This window comes from Arachis stenosperma, chromosome 4 (genome assembly GCF_014773155.1).
Source record: "Arachis stenosperma cultivar V10309 chromosome 4, arast.V10309.gnm1.PFL2, whole genome shotgun sequence".
Lineage (NCBI taxonomy): Eukaryota > Viridiplantae > Streptophyta > Magnoliopsida > Fabales > Fabaceae > Arachis > Arachis stenosperma.
The window spans coordinates 3,043,295-3,060,335 of record NC_080380.1 but is presented as its reverse complement, the minus strand read 5'-3'; the positions used below and the strand labels follow the sequence as shown (position 1 = coordinate 3,060,335).

Sequence of the window (17,041 nt, the reverse complement as noted above, 5' to 3'; positions counted from 1 at the left end):
ACAGCTGAAAATTCGTTGATAGTCTTTCTTCCTAGAAAGATGTTGTAGGCCGTGGAGTCTCTGAGGACTACGAAGTCTGCCATAACCGACCTCCTAGTGTCACCGGCTCCGAGGCAGATTGGGAGAGAGATCGTCTCGTCGGGTTTTATATAGTTGTCGCCTAACCCCATGACCCCGTGTTGATGGCTCTTGAGGTCAGATTCCCTGAGTCCCATGGCGTCAAACACGTTCCTGAATAGGATGTTGTAGTCAGCTCCAGTATCGACAAGGATTCGCCTGACTAACCCGGTCCCGACCATTGCCGTGATCACCATGGGGATTTTCAGGGAGATCGTGAAACCACTGATCTTCTGGGCCAAAGGATATCACGGGAGGTCTTCCTCTTGAGGCGATGGGGTCTCCTGTCGAGATTGAAAGGATCCGAGTATCCTTTTTTACTGCCGACTTGGATTTTGGGGGGGGGGGTTGGGGTATCGCATCCGACCACAACATTAACCATAAAAGTTGGGGGGTTGTCGGTGTTCCCTGTGGGCTCTTGTCTAGCCTTGACGGTTTGGCTACGGTCTTCTTCTGAGCACTCGCGTTTCCGTCTCCTTGGTTCTCGAATAAGTCAGGAGAACTCACTCAATTTTCCTTCCCGGATGGCCTGCTCTAGAGCATCTTTGAGGTCAAAACAATCTTGTGTCTTGTGACCAAAGCCCTTGTGATAATCGTAGTAGAGGCTTTTGTTACACCCCGTTCTCTCTTTCAGAGGTCTGCGTCTGGATAGGTTTCCCTTGTCCGCAATTTGTTGGTAGACTTCCACTATGGGCGCCGTGAGTGGCGTGTAGTCGGTGAATCTTCCTACCCGTGGGGGTTGCTTGGGTTGCTTGGCTAGGATGCCGTCCCTGGGAGTTTCTCTGTATCTGTCGACCTGGGGGGCCTGCCGAGCTGGGGGGTTAGCGAGCTGCCGTTTATTAGTTGCTACAACCTGATTAACTTCCTCATCATTGATGTATTCCTTGGCCACTCTTTGAATTTCCTGCATGGTCCATACAGGCTTAGTTGTGAGGTGCTTCCTAAAGTCCTCGTTTAGCAGGCCGTTTGTTAGGCAAAGACTGGCGACCGAGTCCGTAAGGCCGTCGATCTCTAAGCATTCATCGTTGAATCTGTCCAGGAACTTCTTGGTCGGCTCTCCGGGTTTCTGTGTAACCCCTAATAGGTTAATCGGGTGCTTTGCCTTGGCTATGCGTGTCATGAACCAAGCTAGAAAGCTTTGGGAGATGTCCGCGAAGGCCACGATGGACCCCTGTGGGAGTGCGTTGAACCATCGGATCGCTGGGCCGGCCAGCGTCATAGGGAATGCTCGGCATCTGACCGCGTCGCCTACTCTTTCCAGATTCATTGTTGCTTCCAAAGCCGTGAGGTGCTCCTGGGGATCCTTGGTCCCGTCGTACCTCATGTCTATTGGCTTGTCGAAATTCTTCGGAAGCTGGGCCTTGAGGATCGAGGGGTGGAAGGGGGTGGCTCCCATGATGACGGGTTCCTGCTGTCTCTTGGCCTTCCCTCTTTGGGACTCCCCGTGGCTCTCGGACTTGTCCTGGTGAGGTCAAGAGGTCGCCTGAGCACGTGTCTCATCGCACTTTGTTGGGCTCCTTTCTCGGCTCTCATGTCTTCAGGACGGGGAGCGGGTGCGAGATCGGCTGGCGTCGCCGCGGGAGTGGCTGACGTCTCCGGGGGATCGGCTCCTCGGTGCCAGCTCCCGTTCAAGGTTTTATACTCTGTGTCTGAGTTCCTGCATGATCTTGGCGCTATCGGCTCCCGTCCCCCCGAAGGGACGCCTTTCGGGAGTTTTGGTGTAGATCTGTTGGTTAGGTTGAACGGAGGACCGCGGGTGTTCGGTGGCACGAGCCGTCGAACTCGCCCTACTCAGGCAGGTCCCTCCTCCTTCGCGAAGCTCTTCCGACGTGGGAAGTCGCTCCATGTCTACTCCAGGTTCCCCACAGATGGCGCCAATGTTCGTTACCGTGGGATCTCGAGTGCTCGATGGATCGGGTGGTGATGAGAAGGTTAGAGATAGAAACCCCGGGTTGATCTGGAACGGGCTGAGGTGTGCTCAGTGAGTTGATGGTGCCGGAGGAGAGGAGCACGAGGGGGGTGGCCGCCTGCAAAGACACTCCGACGGTCAAGTTAGTGTCCGTACGAGGGGATGGCCAAATTAGGTAAGATGTGACGTACCTTGGGGGGAGAGGACAGCTCTCCCCTTATATACTGTGCAGGGCGGGCCCATGGATGACCTAGCCCACTGGCCAAGGAGCTTCTATGAGCTGTCCTAGTCCACGTGGGAGAAAAAGGTCGTTCCGGACTTTGGATCGGGGACTCGGGGGCGGCCCCAAGGATACCGACCTGACTGGTGACCTGGGTCGTACGGAGTGTAAGCCGGGCGTGCCCCCGGTCGGGTGTCAGAAACCGACCCGTCGGACTCTTCTTGTTGTTAGGGATGGCTTGGGCCTGGGTCAGAGGTGGCGCCCCGACCCGTCGGACTCTTCTTGTCGTTAGGGATGGCTTGGGCCTGGGTCAGAGGTGGCGCCCCGACCCGACGACTAGTGGGGTTGGACTCTAGTCCGTAACAATACTAATTTGGCATAAGGACAATCACGTAACACAGGAAGGACGTCCTCTATGAGGTAGTTGCAGCGCAGGCAGCTAGTAGAGGCAGATAAATGTCTTCTTCTACTGATTGACATTTGTTAAAATAACATCATTGGCGACTAACCAAAGGAAGGAGCGAATTCGCTCCGAACCGCTCCACTTCCAAATCAGTTTGAAGACTCGATCCGGCGTGCTTTGATCCTCACGAGGCGAGTTGTTGGCTGATTTAAGGTTGAAGCCTTCTTTCTTTGTTTTTTTTCTCTTCCTCCCTCTACTGGAAAGTTTAGTTTTTTTTTAAAGTATTATTGAAAGACTCTCCTTGTAAGGGTGTGACCAAAGTTTCTTAAAGCCCTAAAGATTAAAGAAACAAAGGCCTTCTTTTATTTGTTTGCCCACACTCCTATCTCTATAAGTGTATGTAATGACAATGACAATGAAATAATGATCAATTGCCCTAATACCCAAAAAAAAAGATCAATTTCCTTCATTTTTCCTGATGTCATTTCTCTGATTTACTCCAACAATTAGTTACTAATCTTGTTCCTTGATTTTTTTTTGTGACAGTATGAAATGAAACCAAAGCCATGAAATTAAGATTCAATTAATTTGTTTGGCAGAATTTCAATTATTATTAATTAAGTTAAAGCTGAGTTGTGCTGACCAAATGCAAATGAACAATGAAGAAAAATAAAATGTTCATTAATTTAATTTGTGAGTGGTTGACAGTACTTCCTCCTCTTTTTTTCTTCCCTTTTTCCATTCGTTTCTTCTTCCTATTCCTAATCTAAGTTGGAGATGGAGGTTATAAAGTTTATGTACTCACTAAGGCAGAGGATGTCATTATACCTGATGGCTCTAACCTTCAAGGGAGTCATCGCAGTGGAGCAATGCCAGTGGTGGTGGTCGGGTTATGGCGGTGGTGGTCGGGTTATGTTTTATCCAAATTTTTATTTAATTTTTGAAAAATATACATGAGAATTAGGTTAGATTAAGTGATTAACTTCGTTGTCCAATCCTTAAATATCACATATCACAAAAATGTAAAAGTGATGATTTTTATCTTATACTACAGGTCAGTAAAAGTCAACAGAAAATTTAACTTTGTTAATATTTAAATATATCTTTAATTAGAAAAAAAATTAAACATTAAATATTTAAAAAATTAAGTTAAATTATATGTGTTTAAAGACCACTTTAAATATTAATCTCTAAAAATATTAAGAGATCATATATATAATATGTACATATTTTTTAAAGGATATATACGATTCATATAAAACTGAGTTAAAGGTGTAAAGTATAATTTTTATTCATTGCTCTTCTTGTTAAACAAAACGGTTTTTTCAAATTATTTTTAATGCCTTTTATAATTATATAATGTATTTAAAATATTTTTTGTTTTAATAAATAATAATATATACTATTTTAAAATTCAAATATCCAAATCAAAACGGCGCCGTTTACCAAAAAAAAAAAAAAAACCAGCGCATAACACCTCCCACCCCACCCCTTTCTCTCTCTCACCCAGCGCATAACACCTCCCCCCACAATACCCTCATTCAGTAGAAGGTGAGAAAACCCTAATCTTCTCTTGGAATCGAAGAACAGCCACCACCCATAATTCTTTCTTCTCCTTGAAGAATAGCCACTTCCCACCATTCCACTTCAGAGCTAAAACTCATCGCCGAACCCTTCTCTCCCTCCTCTCTCTCTCTCTCGCCATCTCTGTCCGAGCTCTCTCTGTCGCTGCTCCTCGCCGTGGGTCGTCGCCGCTTCTCTGCTCCTCGCCGTGGGCCGTGGGTCGCCGCTTTTCTGCTCCTCGCCGTGGGTCGTTGCTGCTTCTCCCCTCCTCCCCGTGCGTCGTTTCTGCTTCTCCCCTCCTCTTCGTTTCTGCTTCTCTGCTCCGCACTGTGTCTCGCCGTCGTTGCTTCTCTTCGCGTGGAGTTTCTAGTCTCTGCTACAACCCTCTCAGGTCTCAAGTCTCTTCTTCTCTGCTTCAAGCCTTCAACCCTCTCAGGTCCCAAGTTTCAGTCTCTAACTCTCCCTGATTCTATCTCCCTGACTCTATAACTTTGAAATTTGAAATTTATTCTGAACATGCATATGATGTATTATTGATGATTCTGCTGGATTTTTGAGATATTAATATTTTGAATTTTTATTTGAATTCAGTCCGTTGATCTTGAATTAATTCTGCTGAGATTGATTTATAAATTCAATTGTATAATTTATTTATTCTGCTGAGATTGATTTTTAAATCCAATATTTTATATTTGTTTTGGTGAATTGTTGTTTTGCTGTTATTGATTCAAAATCAAAACAGTGCCACAATTCTGCATTGAAATTACTATATGGCTTCTTATGATTTGGTTGAGTATGATTCTTAGGTTGGGTACCTGTTTTGGATGTTCTGAAGAGTGACTTGATTGATTTACAGAAGTTCACATATGGGGGAGTTAATTTTTTTAAAAAAATATTTTATATTTAATTAAACCGGTTGAACCCCGATTGAACCAGTAAACCATTAAACCAGTTACTTAACCGGTTCAATGACCGGTCCGGATCTTGCAACCTTGGTTTTTATTTGTTGTGCATCTGTTATACTGAGTTACATATTTTTTAAACACATCTATATTTGGATAATCCCTCAACTACCTTTAGTTATTTCATTGTTAGATCACACATAATATGCTCAACTACCTGTATCTATGATAAAATAGTGTTAAAGTTTCTGGTGTTTTCATGATAGGTTGAATGGTTAATCTAAATAGAGCAGGGCACCTTTGCTTGAGATAGTTTCCAAGCCTTATATAAAAACCGGTATTGAAGCAAGAGAGCATGCAACAGAAATACGTTGATCAATGGCAATATGTAAGAAGGATCTCTTTGTTTTGATCTCTTTGTTACATTATTATACTCCTTGCAATTGAAATAAATTTTGTGATCTTAGCCATCGTGATTTTTTTTAAATAAATTGGTTTGGGGTGCAAAGTGGAGGAGCAACTTGGATCCGTTGATTTCAAAGTATAAACATGATGGTATTCTTCATTTACCATCTAATTAAGTTTTATTTATTTTAAAAGATGACAGTCTATATTTACATAGACTTTTTATTCAAATTTTATGTTTTATTAGAGTTTAAGAATAGACATGGATGCACCCTATACATGTAGTCAACTTATATGTTAACCATGCATTGGACATCAATTTATATAGTATTAATGATAATAGAGTTGAAGACTTAAATTCAGCCGAGTATGTTTTCTTATTTTAGTTCACTCTTTTTCTTTTAGGAAAACTTTCTCTATACTAACAGTTCGTGGGTGTCTTCAGTATCTAAATCTACTACCAGCAAAAGTACATAATTCAAGGTGTAAATTTCAATTCACTTCTTAATTATTTTACTAATGTCAATCTTAGTACATGTACTATCTAAATATCTTACTAGATATAGCAAATTTCTCTTCTCTATATAAGGATCTAATTAAATAAGAAGCTAATTTATTTTTTTATTTCAATCCAGTCCCCCAAACATATATCACCAACGTAGAAAGTGCAAATGTATGGACCACTCGCAAATTAACTTTTTCATACTAAGTATAATATGTATTTGTGTGGACTTGGCATTTATACATATATTTTTTCTCTCTAATTTTGGTTAACTTAATTATGACTTGATGCCTAAAAGATTGAAAGTCTCAATATTTATTCTTAAGCTTTTGAATATCACAAATTGTATTGCAGGGTCAGCAGGCAGTACACTAAAATTTTGGGATTTAGAATCCTTTGAACTGATTGGATCTACTAAACAAGAGGTTTCTCATTTAGTGTCGTGTGAGTCATGGTGTTAGCAATAGCAATTATTGGTGGGTTTGGATTGTGCAGTTTCTCTCTTTTAAATGTTCTTATTGTGCATTATTTTCTTTTTTCAGGTTCACCCCATGATGTACAAGCACACATATAGTAGAGGTCATGATTCTCTATGAATTTTGGTAGATATTTTTGCTTAATGTTTCCTTTATGGTTCCTTTTTTATATGTTGATTTTACTAAAATTATTTGAGATCTGATTTCTAACGACCAGAACTTACTAATAATAGAAATGGGCACATTACCAGACAGCAAAGCTGCAAAGGCTTCTCGATAGTGCAATATGAAGACAAGATCCATGGGTGTGAAGAATTCCGCTAAGAAAACTATTAGAAGGAATCACAAATAAGTGGTAATTCATTTTTCCAATTAATCTACTGATAGTTGTCATTTACTTATGGGGTTTTTCTTAGGCTTTAGTATGAGATTGGGTTCTATTTTGATGTGAAGTATTTCGAGCACATTGCTTGATAGTAAGTTTGATGATGTTGATAAGTTCCTTTCTGCATTCGCAAGGATTGATGAGAATGAACATTAAACCTATATCTACATTAATTTGAATAAACAAGTAAGTTTCCATAAGATTCCTTAGTGGTGTCACTTTGTGTATGTTCTATTATGTTGTCATTAATTATTCATTTTAATTATCCCTGTCTAAATATTTTATATCTGATTTGGTTAGTAACCATGGTACCAAGACTATAAATGTCCTCATGAAGGAATCGTAGATCATTCTAGATTATCAAGGGAAAAAAAAGAAGAAAAATTGCTTTCTTTAGTGTGCATGAAAAAAAATCTTTTGATATCTCATTCATACATAAGCAAGATTCTACTTTTTAAAGAGGAAAAGTAAACAGAACGAAGAACAAATAAAACACAGAATTTAACAGTCTTTAGTTTCTTTTTCTTCACTTGAGAGCAGATGCATGAAACAGGACATAGTTGAACTTATTAATAAAATTAACAGATCCTCCATTACCATTCAGTTTATTAATAAGATTTGAAGAATCACCAATGGGGCCACTATTTTATTTGTGGGTGAGTTCGTTCTGGTTTGTTTCCTTCTTAGACTAATGGTATGTATCAATTGCTTCGCAACGTTAGTATTTTATATTCTTCTTTCAGTGGTTATGTTTTAGTTCGATGAGGTGGATTTAACTGGCGCAAAGTTTGAATATTTATGGTTTGTTGAGATGGTGAATTTGTCTCTTTGTCTTGAAAAATTTATATGTTTGGCAAATATATGCTTTTAAACCGTTTTTACAATTTTTCTTTCGAAAGTATCTGTTCCTATAGAATTAAGATAGTTCTTTCTTAGACTTTTTCATTTATGAGAATCTATTGTTCTACATAATAAGAGTTTAGAGATCAACTATTTTGCATTGCGTGCATTGTGCATCCTGTTTTCTAGAAAAATAACTATTTATATTTCTTAAATGATTTAGGGCCATGAACTTCTCAAAAAACTTGCTTATGTGACTGATAAATTTGATAGGAAATCCCTCGAACAATTACGTGAGTAAGAAGATTCAGTACTTCGTTGTACTTAATGTTCTAGCTCTTTTTTTTCCTTGGTACTTAGTGTTCAATGCTTTTTTTCTTTTTCATTTTCGTTGATGTGCCTTCTCCTGCTTATTTGCTTTTCAAAGAGTTGGGTACTGATTTGCCTATATATTATGACTTATTTTTTTTTATTTGAGGGATATAATTTTGCTTTTAAAATATTGGGTTGCCATTGTTTGATTGAGTTCTTTGTTTGTTACAGAGGATTCTGCACCACAATTCCTAATGATTTTAGATTCAGAAAAATTAAGCTCTCTTTCCCATACATTTTTTTATCCACTTAGTCATTTATCAATTTATTCTATGGTTGAAATCATAATTGTGAATTTCTGACACCTGATAGTGGATTTTGTATACTTTATTCTCTAATTGGTTTCCTTTTATATTAATGGTATGTATCAATTGCTTCACAACATTAGTATTTGGTATTCTTCTTTCAGTTGTTATGTTTTAGTTGGATGAGGTGGATCTGACTGGTGCAAAGTTTGAATATTTATGGTTTGGAGTGCATATTTTTTATTTTTTCTTTAAAAATCATGAAGCTTTTTATTATTTGCTGCTTTAGCTTTCATTATTGTATATTCATGCTCAAACTACACAAACTATATCTTTTCCAGCTAATTTTTGTTGAGATAGTGAATTGTCTCTTATCTTGAAAAATTTATATTTGGCAAATATATGTATTTAAACCATTTTTTCAATTTTTCTTTTGAAAGCCTCTATTCCTATAGAATTAAGATAGTTGTTTCTTAGACTCTTCCATTTATGTGAACCTATTATTCTACATAATAAAAATTTAAAGATCAACCATTTTGCATTGCGTGCAATGTGCATCCTGTTCTTTAAAAAAATAGCTATTCATATTTCTTAAATGATTGAGTTATAAAGTTTTCAAAAAACTTGCTTATGTGATATATAATATTCTGTGCTCTTTTGAATGTCCATAATTGTATTTCTTTTATTATCATTATTATTTTGAATGCTGCTCTATTAATGTAATTTATAATTATACATGACTTTTGTGGTATTATGTAGTATATGAGGTTGGTCATTGGTGACAGTGCCGTTGCAATGTTAGACGATCTTAATAGTAGGAAATGGCTCTTCCTCTGTGATGTGTGTTATTATTATTATCTATGGGATGATGATTATTAACAAATTTTAGGGTCAAACATATGGGTCTATAATTGTAGACAGCATGTTTTTACATACTGACAACTTTATGTAAAGTAGTCCCTTCCAAAAGTAAAAATCAAAATCAAAATTAAGGGTATTAGTTTAGAATAATTATTCAAGGCAAAAGGTACAATCATAAATGTTGTTTGTAGACAAATTTAGTTGATTATGTATAATTTTAAAATTTATTTAATATGTAATTTTAGATATTTATATTTTTCTATAAATTTGTTACTTTTTTGTAGAAATTATTTTTGAATACTTATTCACTTTAGTTTACAATTTTCCTATCATGTATTTATGGTAATTAAACGATAATCTTAATCTTAATTTATATGTTTTTATAATTTTTTAAAAATAAAATTAGATCATTTTATTCTTACGATCTAATTTAAAATATAAAATTTATATTTAATTAGTTAAACCCTAAACCCTAAACTTAACATATCCGTCCATTGCACGGGCACTTTGCTAGTATTATTAAAGGGCAATGCTATGAGAGTTAAGGTTCTTGAATCACACTCTTGATACTGAAATTGCTATCCATCTATGATGTCAGAATCCGGAATCTGTCGCTCAGACCAAAAAAAGAAAGAGCAATGCTATGATGTAGATAATCAGTTTTCTCTACACCAGCACCTGGGGAAGGTATGTAGAGGGTTCTCGTAATGAACACGTGGTAATCATAATAGTTAGACTTTGCAAAGGTTCCCCATAATACATGTAAAATATGATTTTCGTGGAGAACTCTTTTGGGTAACCAACATTTAATTACTCAATTTATTATTAATTATTAATTTTAATTTCTTAAATTATTATTAATTAATAATTATTTATATTTTATTTTTTAAAGATATAAAATTAATAATTATTAATTACAATTATTTATATCTGACTTAATTGACTAGAAATTATTTATCTATATTTTTTTGTAGATTATTTTTTTATACTATTAAAGATGTGAGATAAGAATTAATGATATAATTTAAAAAAAGATAATGATAAAAAATGACAAAAATAGCAATTTCTTTTATTTTTCTCTATTACGTATCATGTTTTTATTTATTTTTTATTATAGAGTTTAATTAACATATATTTTTAAAATACTTGTTAAATTTTTAATATATTTATTTTATAATCATTAAATTAAAGTATTTAAGACATATGTTAGTGTTTTAATGGTTATCTGAAAGTTGATTTGTTTTTAACGTGAAGTTTAGGTTCCTTAGTTTAGCAAGGATTTTAAGCAGATTTTTAGTAGAGTAGAACGTAAGTTATACCTGGTTCCAGTGTATTTATAATAGAGCTGTTAACCACTTTTGTTGGAGTCATTCTATTTTTTCTGATAGATAATTATTTTTTTTATCTTGAAAATCTATTAAGATCTTTCTTCCAGGTGGTGTAGTGAACTTTTTGTCTTGTTGGAAAATGGATCCTCTCCATTTTTTTTATTGGAGACAATAAAGTGTGATCTCTCACCTTTAATTCTATAAGTGGGACCAGAAATAAATAAGAGAGAGAACAATGAACGGTAAGATTAAACACCGGATACCATTCAGTTTTTTTTCCACTGGAGCGGAGCGGATCCATTCCCATCTTGTTGAGTTTGATTTTTATTTATTGGACCAAAATATGAACAGTTAGTTAAAGTTAAAAACTTAAAATTCACGTATAATTGTCTGGATGTGAAATTGATAATTAAAAATTATTAGATCATAATTTAATTAAATCTGTCAAATTATTTAACGATTTTAAACTATCCATTTTATATAACGATAATTACATATAAGTCTTTGCCATTAGCTAAACCCATTATAAACAATAATCTTCATTTTTTACTAAAAAAATACTTTGCAATATAATTTTAGTACTTACATTAGGTCCATTTCATGGCACTTTTCTTTTTTTTTCAAGAACAATTACTTAACAGAAATAATATAATTATTATATAGGTTTTTCATAAAGTGGAAAGAGAAAACATTTTGAAAAAGCTCCCCTTTTTTTTTCCTTGAAGAGCAAAAGAAAGCAAGTATTGTTTGCCCATTGGAATTTTTTCGCTGCATTTTCCAATATTTTCTTTTTCGCTTCAATCGTTTAATTCGTCACCTCCTCTTTTTTTGTTGTTGTTGTATCACTTGTATGTAGTATTGTGTAATTTATTTATAAATAATTTTTTTGTGTTGACAATTTTCTGTAGTTGATTCATCATCTTTCTAATTAAGTATTTATTTGGCTCTGAGATCAAATAAATGTCAATTAAGTGCTTAGATTCACTTTTTTTTTTGTATGGGTATAAGACATGTCTTGAGATGATTTAAGATACCAGTTTATATCATGTTATAGATTGTATTAAAAATTTGAAATTGTTATATTTTTTGCTTATCTACTGACCAATTTATTCCTTAGGATCGCTTATTGTAATTCTAGCAAAAATTTTACATTTTTCACATTTTTTTTTTGAAAAATAAATACACCAGATTAAACAGGGCTATGTAGCCTCTTTTCTCAAATGTCATCTCATCTCTTTTCTCAAATGTCATCTCATCTGAATATCTAATCCAATGGCCCTATGAGTTTATGACTCCACTCACTAGCTTATCTCCTCCGGCCCATTCGCTGTTTTAAATTCTTATTTTTATTCTATGATGACCTCTTCTATGCCTTCAATTGAAATTGAATTAGAAATCGGATATGCAAATTTTACCTTTTCACTTTATGGATGCGCAATCCCATTCTCTTTGCATACAGGATATAAATTGAAAATGAGTTACGCAAACATATAATAATTAATTTGGTAGATGATTTTTATTAGGTACATAGCTTTTTTTTCTCTAATTAAAAGTATTAAAATAAACTATTAAAATTGTCCTTAATTTTTAAAGAGCTCAACAAAAATAATTAGATCATTATTTAAAAAATACATTAAAAAATTAAACCAAAATTTGATCTCAATAATTTTTCATCTTTTTAAAGTATTTTTTTATTAACAAAAAAATTGTAAAAAAAAATTATTTGGTGTGATCACTGAATTTTAAGCATAAAATGTGATTTTTTGAATCATATTTGTAAAAAACATATTAAAATAAATTTTACTTGTATAATTCTTTTTATCGTGGTTAAAATAAATTTTCTTTAGTTAATTAATTTTATTAAATTTAAATTTTTATTCTTTTACCCAATGATATTTGTAGAAAAACAAATAAAAACCATTTACAAACATACGCATAAAATCATACAATTTTATTTGATAGTAATCATTCAATAATTACAAAAAAATTTTTATTTAATAATAATAAAAAAACATCCAAGTGAAATTCAAATTTTAAAATACCATATGTATATAAAATTTTGATTTAATTTGATAATATTTGAAAACTTTATTAAATTTTAATGATTATTTTTAATTATGTCAACGAGTAGATTTTGAAGTCAATGAGCTATAATATTCAAATGGCATAGTATCTTCATGCTCATTTGGAGGTCAGTCTCAAATTCTCAATCCTATCTTTAGTATAAAAAAAATAGATTTTGAAAAAAAATTATTTCAAACAGGGGATTAACCTAATGTCATCCACTCATCCTTAGCCAGCATTTATTACAACTTACAACACACTCTTCATAAGTTCTATCATCTGACACTGACTTGTTCTTCCTTATGAACTTCTTAACTCCACAACTTATGTAAGAATATATAAATTAGTCCTTGGAGGGAAAATACAAGAATAATACCCGTGTCTCTGTTGAGCCTAATGTATCCAAGCAAAATAAGTTAAGATCACTTACTAAAGAAGTGAGAAAGCAAATATGTCTTACAGAACCTTTAATTATTGTGAATATATAAAATTCAATAATAAAAAAAACATCCAAATGAAATTCAAATTTTAAAACACCATATATATATATATATATATATATATATAAAAGTTTAATTTAATTCGAGTCTCAATCCTATCTTTGATAAAAAAGAGAGAGAGAGAGAGAGTAGATTTTGAAAAAAAAAATATTTTCAAGAGGGGATTAATCTAATGTCATCTTTAGCCATCATTTTTTACGCCTCCATAAAACTCAACTAAATATAAACCTAATCTACAATGTTACAACACACTCTTCATAAGTTCTATCATTTGAGACTAACTTGTTCTTCCTTATAAACTTCTTCATTCAACACCTTATGTAAGAATATATAAATTAGTCCATGGAGGGAGAATACAAGAATAATACCGGTGTCTCTGTTGAGCCCAAGTAACATAAGTTAAGATCAGTGGTTAAAGAAGTGAGAAAATAAATATGTCTGGCAGGACCTTTAATTATGGTGAACCTTCTTAATTTCGCCATTGAGCTTATTTCCGTAATGTTTGTGGGTCATGTCAGCGAGTTGGTTCTCCGGCGTTTTCATGGCCACCTTCTTTTCTTATGTCACTGTCATTGGTTTAGTGGTCAATTCCTTTTATATCTCTTAACATTCTTTTTACGGTTTCACTAATTGGATTTTTCTCCTCTTCTTTTCCTTTATAATTTGAATTTATTAAAAAATATCAAATAAATATAATCCGAACTGAACCATCCCAATATTTTGTTCGGTGTTAGTTATGAAAATATTTCAATACCAAACCCGATTACTCTCCTCAATTACATGGAAACTAGAAGCGATTACTAATTCATTGCCAACTGTTTCTATTGAATCGACTAACCTTGTGTTCAACTCTTTGTTGGTTTCATATAATGACAGATGGGAATGGCAAGTGGCTTGGATACCTTTTATGGCCAATTGTATGGAGCAGGACAGCATGGCATGTTAGGCGTACACGTTCAGAAAGCCATGCTTAATAAAATTTCTTAATGGTGAGGCTAAAATATTTTAATTTTAATACAAAAATTTCTAAATTCTGCTATTGAAATTTTTTAAGATTCTGAATTTGATAACCGTTTTTATACTTAATAGTTGAATTTTTAATTAATAAAATTTAATTAATACTTTCTTAAAATAATTGAATTGTCATTTATTTCATTTTGGTTTGTTTATTTCTTTGAAAAAAATTACATAAAATTAAAATTGCTGAGACTGAAAATTAATGTATTATGTTTAAATATATGCTAATGTGCTTCTTAATTCATTTTTTTTTGTAATTATCAGTGTAAAAACAATTGAAATCAAATTAGTAAGAGAAAATTTGCCAATAATAGTAATACTTTATCTTTTCTATTTATCTTTTTTTTAATTTTATTTGTCACAACTCTTTCACTTTATTAGTATTCTTAAAAACTAATTTTCTTTTTTATTATGCAATTTCAATCTAAATATTGTGATTTCATTTTAATATTACATTTAAAATAGACTATTATTGATATTTATACTTTTATAGGCACTAAAACACATAAAACTCTCGAACTTTAAATTCCATACAAAAAATTCAACAAAATACTAAATAAAAATATTTCTACAAATATAATTGGGTCAAAAGAATAAAATTTTTTAAATATTATAAAATTCAATAATTACAAAAAAAATTTATTTAACAATAATAAAAAAAACATCCAAATGAAATTGAAATTTTAAAACACAATATGTATATATAATTTTAATTTAATTCGAGTCTCAATCCTATCTTTGATAAAAAAAAAAAGAGTAGATTTTGAAAAAAATTTATTTTAAATAAGGGATTAACCTAATGTCATCCTTAGCCACTATTTTTTATGCCTCCATAAAACTCAACTAAATATAAACCCAATCTGTTGTGTTACAACACACTCTTCATAAGTTCTATCATCTGAGACTAACTTGTTCTTCCTTATAAACTTCTTAATTCCACAACTTATGCAAAAATAAGTTAAGATCAGTGGTTAAAGAAGTGAGAAAGCAAATATGTCTGGCAGGACCTTTAATTATGGTGAACCTTCTTAATTTCGCCATTGAGCTAATTTCCGTAATGTTTGTAGGTCATGTCAGCGAGTTGGCTCTCTCCGGCGTTTCCATGGCCACCTCCTTTTCTTCTGTCACTGGCATTGGTTTAGTGGTCAATTCCTTTTATATCTCTTAACACTCTTTTTACGGTTTCACTAATTGAATTTTTCTCCTCTTCTTTTCTTTTATAATTTGAATTTATTAAAAAATATCAAATAAATATAATCCGAACTGAACCATCCCAATATTTTGTTCGGTGTTAGTTATAAAAATATTTCAACACCAAACCCGATTACTCCCCTCCATGGCAAACTAGAAGCGATTACTAATTCATTGCCAACTGTTTCTATTGAATCGACTAACCTTGTGTTCAACGCCTTGTTGGTTTCATATGATGACAGATGGGAATGGCAAGTGCCTTGGATACCTTTTGTGGCCAATCATATGGACCAGGACAGCATGGCATGTTAGGCGTACACGTTCAGAAAGCCATGCTTGTTCTTATCATCTTATGCGTACCATCTCTATTATTTGGGCAAACATGAAATCCATATTGATTTTATTTGGCCAAGATCACGAAATCTCCACAGAAGTAGGAAGATATGCTCAATTAATCATTCCATACCTTTTTGCCTCTAGTGTTCTTCAGTGTCAAACTAGATTTCTACAGACACATAACATTGGAGTTTCAATGATGCTCAGCTCTGGAGTAGCTACTGCACTGCATGCTGCTTTGTATTGGGCGTTAGTGTTAAAATATGACTTAGGGAGTAGAGGAGCTGCCATATCAAATTGTATATCGTATTGGGTGAATGTGTTGATACTTGCGTTATATATTAAGTTTTCTCCAAAATGTTCACAAACTTGGACGGGTTTTCAGTGGAGGCATTCCATGACATTTCTTCTTTTTTGAAACTTGCTATTTCTTCTGCTGTTATGATTTGGTAAGTTTCTACTAACTATTGCTTTTCTCACCGTTTGGTTCCCATTGTGCTGAGCAGCTTGGAACTGTGGTCGTTTGAATTGATGGTTCTCCTATCTGGTCGTCTTCCAAATCCAAAGTTGCAAACATCAGTGCTTTCTATTTGGTTAGTTCTACATTTGATATAGTTCTCACAATTCTTAGCTACCAGCACTTTACATGTTATTGTGGATATTATTATTTGCACCTATATTAATTAATGTTGGAAATTACAGTGTGAATACAGCATTAACTATTTGGATGATCCCGTTTGGATTAAGTGGAGCTATAAGGTAACTTAATTACTGCTACGTGCTTATGAATATTTAGAATTCTGTGCCAACAAATGTCGAGATCAAAGTAACAATTGTAATTGCATAATTGTTTGTTTGTGTTACAGTACTCGTGTATCTAACAAACTTGGAGCTGGTAATTCTTGGTCTGCACGTTTAGCAGTGCGTGTAGTGGTAGTAGCGGCCATTATTGAGGGTATCCTGGATCAAAACGAATTCAGTTTCATCCGACCCATGTGTATCGTAGGAGAACTTTAAATTAATTCTAATATTATGTTATATTAATTATAAGCTTATTATTCTGTTTTTAATAACATTTGTTGAATTAGGAAATAGATCAAAGAAGAATAAAATTAGAATTTATGGAAAAATTCAGGTTTAAATGTGGATATCAACTCCTCGATATACAAGTATATTTTTTCTTTTTTATAAATAAGTGCATTATAATTTTTGACATAAAATTTATTAAGATTCAAACTTCACTTGATTCAGACTCAGTAGTATGATTTTATCAGATTTAGAATTGGATAAGAATCTCAAAAATAAATATAGTCATTATTTAGAGTCGAGTCGGATCAAGACGAATCTGATTTCATTCGGCCCTATGTGCACTACTAATTTTTCATAGGATGTATAATTTGGATAT

General features: G+C 33.7%; 2 protein-coding genes across 2 annotated transcripts; one reads left to right on the top strand and one right to left on the bottom strand.

Moving 5' to 3' along the window:
• Window positions 1-610: 610 nt before the first annotated feature.
• LOC130973985 (uncharacterized) lies at window positions 611-1,513 on the bottom strand. The gene has a single exon (XM_057898685.1). The coding sequence runs from the start codon at window positions 1,511-1,513 to the stop codon at window positions 611-613; it is 903 nt and encodes a 300-aa protein (XP_057754668.1).
• Window positions 1,514-13,548: 12,035 nt separating this feature from the next.
• LOC130973983 (protein DETOXIFICATION 16-like) lies at window positions 13,549-16,653 on the top strand. The gene is made up of 7 exons (XM_057898682.1): window positions 13,549-13,617; window positions 13,969-14,029; window positions 15,177-15,245; window positions 15,983-16,085; window positions 16,143-16,229; window positions 16,339-16,395; window positions 16,503-16,653. The coding sequence occupies exons 1-7, from the start codon at window positions 13,549-13,551 to the stop codon at window positions 16,651-16,653; spliced, it is 597 nt and encodes a 198-aa protein (XP_057754665.1).
• Window positions 16,654-17,041: the final 388 nt, after the last annotated feature.